We start from the raw sequence: 8,856 nt of genomic DNA on the forward strand, positions 1-8,856 counted from the left end.
TTGGAAAACCTATTTCCTGCTGGCTCAAACAAGAACACTGGCTTGATTATTTTGTGCACACCTTAACATCTATTCCCCCTATTTTAAAATTAATCAAACCACATAATCTATTCATACCTGAGTTTTCTCATTTGGAAAATGAGAATAATAATGGTTCCTAGATTAAAGAGTTAGTCTGTGGCTTCAGTGCTACAATGTACCTGGCACATAAGAATTTACATATATCGAGTCCTTAAAATGTATGAAGCAGCTGTAATAATGGAAGATAGAATGAATCAAGGATGTGATATGATTTGAGTGCAATGGCAAGATATGATTTGAGTGCAAGTTCTAAGGTATATTCACTTTATGTCTTTAAAAAGCCACTCAGCTTCTGTGAGTGGGTGAATCCTATGTGTAATCTGGATAATACTAGTTCTACCAGCTCCTGGAGCTAAGATACAATAATTCATGTCAATTTTTTTTTTATATTATAAAAAGTTATTATTCGTAAGCAATAACATCTTACTTGCCTAAGCAAAAAATATAACTAAGCAGTCAAAATGTCACATTACATACTTAATTTTCACTCAGGAGTATACCTACTCTCAGGTTAGAAATAACTCAAAAGAGACTGCTTAGCTGGCTTTTCATCCACAGCAAATAAAAAGCTGAAAATCCAAGGGGATAAGAGACAGATAAATTTAACAAGGTAACAACAAAAAGGCAACCAATTAGAAACATATACTCAAGGCATCTAAAATTCAATGACAGGGGATGTTATTACAGGAATAAACAGACTAAATACCCCCAGGGATTCTTGAGTATAGGTCAATATCTATGTTCTCAATGATAATACTAAGTCATCAAAACATGGTTAAACTGTGTTCAATATTCTCTGACTAAACAAGCAAAAATTATGTAACACACTTCAAAAAGATTCATACTTAAAATCGTTAAAATGTAAAAGTTTGGGGGCTTGAAAGGATTTTAAATTATCTGACTGAAAAATTCACATAGCAAAACAACTTATTTATTCTCCACTGAAGTCAGAAAACTTAAAAAAGGAGCCAAGAGTCATATAATTTTTTTTGTTTGTTTTTAAAACATTAAAATAAAAAGCCAAACTATATTCTACTTGAGACTAGGATTTCAGACAAGAGCTTCCATTTCATGGAATTTAACAAGCTGTTATCTACATGTCATACAGTGTCACAAAAAAAGTTTACAGTGATACATGCGATAGGTTACCATAAACCCTTTACAAATCCAAATTATTCATCAAGTTCACCAAGTACTTCCACCAACATTTTCTCATTAGATCTGAATAACCATCAGGTAGGTAAAGCAGAGATAACATCTACCCCTAAAGCTGTTGTGAGAATCCAGTAAAATCTAGCCAAACATTCCTGCACAGAGTCTTGTAAATACCAGGTACACAATTAACATTAGTGATTCTTCTTACAAATAAAAAATTGACAAGTAAACAGATGAATATGAACAAGCTCATAAAGCTAAATAAATGGCCTCCTATCCTCGATGTGCTCTCTTCTCACCAACACCCTATAAATTTCTACAAAGCATTTACTAACCCAGTTTCCCCATGATCCATTTTCCAGAAAATGTCCACACAACAGGAGTATATTCATTCATTCACAATATATCTGAGTGCCTTCTATGCGTCAGGCACTGTTCTAGACACTTGGAAATACTTCAGTGAACAAATCTGACGTGGGTCCTACTCTCAGGAAGTTGACATTCTAGTTTGAGGAGACAAATGAGCAACAAGTAAACAAGATAGTTTCAGACTGTAACATGGGCCCAGGGGATGACATCTGAGCTGACACCTAAATAACAAAAAGTATATGTAACTCAGACTTTTCCGTGTTATTAATAACATACTTTGCCTTACCTACAAAACCGGGGAATGAGGTATCTAAGAATAAGTTAACAATAAGATAATTTCTTACATAAAGGGGAAAACAAAATTTAAAAGTTAACAAATTTCAATGGCAGTGGGTTTACGCACTGGAACTATAGAGGATACAAATGTTTTACACCTTAGCCTCCAAAAAGATTATCTCAGTGAGAAGGGGAAAATATGTTACCAGTAAACCATTAATTAATAGTATCTGATTACATGCCAAGATTAGTTAACATAAGCTCTCACCATTATAAAAAGTTCAGAGAATGGAAGCAGTCAATGTGGAATCAAAGCAGTGCTTCTCAAACATTAATATGCTATAATTCACATGATTCAGTAGGTCAGGAGAGGGGCCTGAGATCCTGTGATACTATATGGCTACATTTCTAACAAGGCCAATGCTGCTCATCTTACTGATCCATGAATCATACTTTGAGTAGCAAGGGTCTAATGAACATAAGAAAGGTAAGATTCTAACTGTTCGGGGGATCAAAGTGGGTTTTTCATAAAAAGTTCAACAGAAAGAATCAGCTTGATCTTGTCAAGGAACAATGAGACCATCTGACTAGAATGAAGATCCACTCCTCCATTCCACAAGGAAGTACTGAACACTTACTTCTGCAGGGCACATTAAGAAACACACTGACAAACCTACTGGAATGGAAAACAAGAGATACCACTTCAACTTACCAGATTGGCAAAAATGGAAGACTAGCCATTACCAAAGGTAGACGAAGTATGGAGCAAGGGGACGACTCATACACTGCTGTGACAAATGAGAAGTGTTACAACTACTTAGGAAAATAATTTGACATTATTTAGTAAAGTTGACAGGGAGCATCCCTGAGACCTAACAATCATGGTGTGAGATAGATACACCTCAAGACTCAAGACACAGGAGAATATATACTATGATTTAATTCCTAGTTCATTTTTATTTATTCATATAAACAAGCAAAACAGACAGCTTGTTTAGGAACACTGTATGTGATAAAGCTATAAAAAAATCATTAAAACAAAGCTCACAATAGTGACTCACAAAGGGTAGGGAAAAGAGATGAGAGGAAGAGATGAAAAGGGGGAAGGGGCTTCAAAGATACTTGTAATATTCTATTTCTCAAGTTTAATGGTGAGTAACTGCATGTTTATTTTGTGATTATTTAAATTAAAGATTCTATTTTGCATGTATGATATTTTGATATTTTTATAGTTCTTTGCTAATGTTGTCAATAATCTTTTCAAAAAACTAATTCAGGGAATTGGTGGTGGCAGATTCTAATAGTAGTGGAGTTTAAGAAAGAATAAAAGACTATAAATATAGATGATTCATTAACCACTGACTTCAAGAGGAAAAAACGTGGGGGCTAAAAATGGAACATGGGGAGCTAGCAAAGACTCAACTGAAAATTTTAATATGGACAAGTCAGGATGATGTTCATATGCTAAGGGAAAGGAAATATCACAAATACAAAAGAATCGATGAAACAGGACCAAAGGTAGGAAAGGAAAGGTTCAGGAATCCAAGAAGATTGGTCTTGGCCACTATCAATGTACCAGGAACAAATGTGATTAAACATCAAACTAAACATGGTATGAAATTAATCTCTGGGCTCATCCATGTCTACACATAGCTAAAAATGGTCAAGAGGGTAGAGACTGTGTCTATCTTGCCACCAGCATACCCCAGCTTCCAGCAAGGCCAGACCTGGCACAAGGTAGATAATCAATAAATATTTAAGTGAATCAATAACAAAAGACATCTGGAGTATACAGATTCAAATTAGATTATACAGAGCATTTAAAAAAAAAACGGAGTAAGTTTTTTTAAATTCAATATGTGACTACAGGGAAAAAGGAACTTCAAACAGAAAGAAATACATGAACAAAAGCAAGATAGCTGTGCGGGATTTACTCAAGGAAAAGCCAAATAGTCCTTGTGTGGCTAGAACTTACATACAAAGTTTGGAAAGAATAGGAAATAAACCTGAACACAAAAGCAAAAAGCAAGGACAACACCCTGGTGGGCCTTGAATTCACTGGAAAGTCACTAAAAACATCTAAGGAAGGAAGTTAGGATCTGAACTTTCACATTAAATGAATGTTTTAATAAAAGTATAAAGGGTGGACTGAAGAGGACCGAGAGAAAAATTCAAAGATAACATTAAAATAATCCATATAAGAAGATAGCATGACATGAACTAGTAACAGAACAAAAGTAAAATGGAATCATGCATTCATTCATTCATTTATCCTTCTATATGCCAGTGAACAGGTTCAGCATTAGGAATACATCAGGTGAAAAAGCAGAGCTCCTACCCTCAGTAGCTTACGTTCTGGTGGGAAAGACAAATAAGAAAACAATCAAGACAGTTACAGGCTGTGGAAAATGCTAAGAAGGAAATATAGGGTGGTGTGGTGGAGAGTGAGGAAGAGAAGGTCAATAAATCTATTCTAACATGTTAAATCTGAGATGACTATGAGACATTCAAATAGTGATGTCAAAAAGGCAGCTGGGTATTCAAGAGAGGCACTCAAGAGCTATGTCTGGCAGGAAATATAAATCTAGGTGTTATCAGAATATAAGTAAAATTGAAATCCATGAGAAGGGATAACAAAACCTAAAAGGGTCTATAACCATAACTACCGCAAATAGCAGCAGCTAAGCTTAAATGGTGGCTCATTAGGTCACAAACACTGTTCTAGTTATGACACATATTCAGTCCATTTAAATCCTCAAAACAACACAGATGAGGAAAATGAGGCACAAAGAGATTAAACAACTTGCCCAATGTCATTTGACTAAGTTCAGAGCTGGGATTCAAATCCAAGCAGTCCCACTCCAGAGCATGTGATTTTATCTACTGCATTACACTATACATAGGTCAAACAGAGACCAGAAGAAAAGCCAAAACCCAAAACCTGGGGCACTCCACCATTCACAGACAGAGAAAGAAAAGCCAATATAAAAAATGAGGAGAAAGAGGCCTGTGAGGTAGAACAATGATTGCCTGGGTCAAATACCATAAGGATTTGGGTCTGGAAGGTAAAAGAAAGAAAACCATAAACTATTAAAATTCAATCATTTTATGGATGAGGAAATGCAGCTTTGAAGAGAAACAATTATAGGAAGCATTGTTAGTTACTGTTGGATAATGGATTAAATACATGTTTCCTTATTACCACTTCAGTGTTTTCTACAATTCCAATCTACACTGGCAAAGGTGGCATTCAGAATGACTTGAGAAACAGTAATATTAATAAGGATGAAAGTGACAAAGACACTGACGGTAATCTGAGTGTTTCTATGACACAGGCACTTAATTAAGCACTTTATGTACCTCAAAATTTCATCCTCACAACACTTATGAGGTAACTACTTTATCACCATCCCTATTTTACAAAGATAAACCTGAGGCCCAGAAAGTTTAAATAACTTGCCCAAAGTCATAATTACTGCTCAGATAAGAATCTGAATCAAGGTATGTCTTCCACATTCTCCTAGCCAATATGTAAATTACCTCCCTAAGTGTAACCCTGTTAATCAAGACAGAAAGAAAAAAAACAAAAAGGAGAGTAGAGTTTAAGGAAGGAGTTTTTAAAACTTGTGTTTGGGCATAATCAGTCTGGTATATCTAAAGGACATCCATGTGGAGATACTGTGCAAGGACAATTCTTGATTACTCCATGCAAAGAAAATTCCACTAATAAAATTTATAGAGTAAACCAGTATTCCCGACCCTAGCATAGTATCTAGCATAGAGAACATATAATTTAAATTTTCCCTACATGAATTGTGGTAACTAAGAAACATTCATGATTAAAATATGAACAATCAAGATAAAAGAACCTTGCAGTTGCATCATAATCTGCCTAAAACTGTTTAAATAATAGAAAGGCAGACGCCTGCAGAGAGAAAATGAGAAGTTATTAAGAATTCATCTCGGGCTGAGCCCGTGGCGCACTCGGGAGAGTGCGGCGCTGGGAGCGCGGCGACGCTCCCGCCGCGGGTTCGGATCCTATATAGGAATGGCCGGTGCACTCACTGGCTGAGTGCCGGTCACGAAAAAGACAAAAAAAAAAAAAAAAGTTTCATCTCAAGGGCCGAGCCGTGGCGCACTCGGTAGCGTGCGGCGCTGGGAGCACGGCGACGCTCCCGCCACGGGTTCGGATCCTATATAGGAATGACCGGTGCACTCACTGGCTGAGTGCCGGTCACGAAAACGACACACACACAAAAAAAGAATTCATCTCAATATCTACCTACCTAACTGGACAGTAAAAGCAGAAAGGTACTCACTACTGTGAGTAAAAGATAATTCACTGAACTTTTCAAGAATATGAAATAAAAACCCTCAAGGTCTTTACTTGCTCTTAACATGATTGATTTTGTGGTCATTGGCAAGCTTCTGATTTTTAATCTGATTTTCTACGTACCCTGATAATCAAAAACGGTCCTTTTAGTGGTAGACATGAGCATTTTTATCACTGAAAGGAATATCTTCCATAGCAAATTAATAAATCAACATTTAAGTTGATTTACTATTAAGATCAATCTCTTGTGAAAAGGATTCATTGGTTCCTTAACACTAATCAGTTCTGAGAAAGCTGATGAAAAAAATAATAATTTGCAAAGCCAAAAAATTGAGAACAAGTCCATTGACCTTCCTAAGCCTACCGCCGGCTTGTGAAACTCAAAGTGATCCAGTCCATTTCCACCGACAGTTATCTTTTTAACTCTAGGGCTGGTGGGTTAGCTCAGTTGTTTAGAGTGAGGTGTTTCAACATCAAGGTCAGGGTTTCAGATCCCAGTTCTGGCCAGCTGCCAAAAAAAAAAATCTTAAAAGACCCAGGACACTGTTACTGGTATACTTTTATCACTGTCCTGTGTCAGATAGTGCTCAGCACTTAGAAAAATGTCCTCAAATACTTGCTAAATAAATTACCTCCACCAAATAGATTTATGCCACCTATCTGTTGCTGTTTTCAACTCTGGAAACTGAGTCAGAGTAGTTTTGTGACATAAGCAAAATTAATAAAAAATACGTTTCTAAGAAACGATTTAAACATTTCCCAAGTGCATAAGTGCTACCTAGTTTTACAAGTGTAATTCAAGTCCACCCACCAACTTTAGAGATTTGCAGCCTCTAAAGATAAGTCATTTATCCCTGAACACACAACTGCCTCCACTCAGTCAGGGAAAGCTAGAAGTGTCAGTAAGCAGAACAGGTACCCTGCATTTCAAATTATATTTTATTTACATTTTCAAATTATAATTCATTTTTGAATTATACAAGTGACAGTCAAATGGATAGAAAAAAGATTTCCAAAGTTAATCTCTGCCTGCATCTTTAAAACTCTGCCATCCATAGACATTAAACTCACAATAATAATAATCATAACTAACAAATACAGTATTGAGTGATTACTACAGGTCACCAATAAATTTTCATTTAATCCAAACAACTCTATGACACAAACACTTCTCATCCCCTCTTCGACAGATGAGGAAAGTGAGGTTTAGAAGGGATAACTTACCTAAAGGTCACAGAGCTGGTAAGTGGCAAAGCCGAGAAGACTAAATGCGTTTTGCTTAGAAACAGAAATCAGATTTCACATCATTCTGGATTTGCCTCTTCCCTGCTCGGTCCATTCCCTTATCAAGGATTTCCTTAGATGTCCTAGCTCAGGAATCTTAACCACTAAATACTTTTAAGGCCATTCCCTTTGACACTCTCATGTTGTTCAGAATGAACACTACAGAAGAGTTTATTCCAATTATGCTGTTTGAGATAAAGCGCTGAATTACAGGCTCAAAAGAATGGCTACAAAGTAAATTGCTACTTGGAAAGTATCAGATCCCAGCAGGGAAGCAGTGGAGTTTTCCCTCCCCTCCCCTTCTCAGAGCGCTAAACTAGATTCCTAAATCCTTTCCGACACCTTCGCCACCTGCTTGTCCCCAAGAAGCCTTTTCACAAATCCCCTCTTAGGCATCTCAAAACAAGACCCCAAGAACCTGACACACACACCGCTAACCTTAGCCCCCAACTCCCCCGTCGGAAAACAGAGAAGATTGTCCCGTCTCCTAGTCAAAAAGTGAAGAAGAGGGCCGGCCCCGTGGCGCACTCGGCAGAGTGCGGCTCCCGCCGCGGGTTCGGATCCTATATAGGGTTGGCCAGTGCACTCACTGGCTGAGCGCGGTGCAGGCCAAGGGTTGCGCTCCCCTTACCGGTCACACACACACACACACACACACACACACAAAAAAAAAAAAAAAAGTGAAGAAGAAAGGGAAGAGTACTAGGGGGAAATCTTGGCCCAACCTCTTAAAGTCCAGTGGGAAGGCTGCCGAGAAGCTAGTCTGGCGGGACAGGGCTGAGCACTGCGCCCCCCACGTGGGCCTGCGGAGACGGAAGCCCACTCACCAAGCCGTCTATCTGCACTTGCTTCACAGCCGAATCTCCGGAGCCGCCTTTGCCTTTGCCCTTCCCTGCCGGGCCGGTGGTGGAGCTGGAAGAGGTGGCGGTAGAGCCGGTACCTTCTTTGCGGGACGCCATCTTTCCAGCCAGACAGGAAGAGAGAGAAATGTGAGCTACCGGAAGCGGAAGTACACGTCTAGCGTGACGACATTCGCTGTCGAGCGCTCGAGAGGCGGAGCTGGGAGGAGAGGCTGGAGTGAGGTCCCGCCCCCCTTCTCTTTTCCAGCAGCTCCTTCTGGCCCAGCGGGAACGTTTACGCATGCGCGCTATGAGTTTGCAACCGTTTTCCCACTGAATGTTTTAAAATGAAAATGCTGTAGACCTTTTTTTTGTTTGTTTTCACAGGTCGTTTTATACAATTTTAGATAGCTCTCTCTAACCACTTAGAGTATACGGAAATTAAAACACGGGAATTATGATCAGAATTACTAGAACTAATGCCTTTTGCGGCTATTAATTCCATGTAGAGATTATTTT

At 38.4% G+C, this 8,856-nt stretch overlaps 1 protein-coding gene across 2 annotated transcripts in view; it reads right to left on the reverse strand.

The window, feature by feature from the left end:
* EIF3H (eukaryotic translation initiation factor 3 subunit H) overlaps positions 1 to 8,488 on the reverse strand; it is a 100,668-nt gene extending 92,180 nt beyond the window's left edge. For both annotated transcript variants that reach the window (XM_063079697.1, XM_063079696.1), the window contains exon 1: positions 8,326 to 8,488. In XM_063079697.1, the coding sequence (XP_062935767.1) occupies positions 8,326 to 8,457 (132 nt within the window). In that variant the 5' untranslated portion in view covers positions 8,458 to 8,488. The remainder of the gene's footprint in view (positions 1 to 8,325) is intronic.
* Positions 8,489 to 8,856: the final 368 nt, after the last annotated feature.

The sequence above is a fragment of the Cynocephalus volans genome, chromosome 15 (assembly GCF_027409185.1).
Source record: "Cynocephalus volans isolate mCynVol1 chromosome 15, mCynVol1.pri, whole genome shotgun sequence".
Classification (NCBI taxonomy): domain Eukaryota; kingdom Metazoa; phylum Chordata; class Mammalia; order Dermoptera; family Cynocephalidae; genus Cynocephalus; species Cynocephalus volans.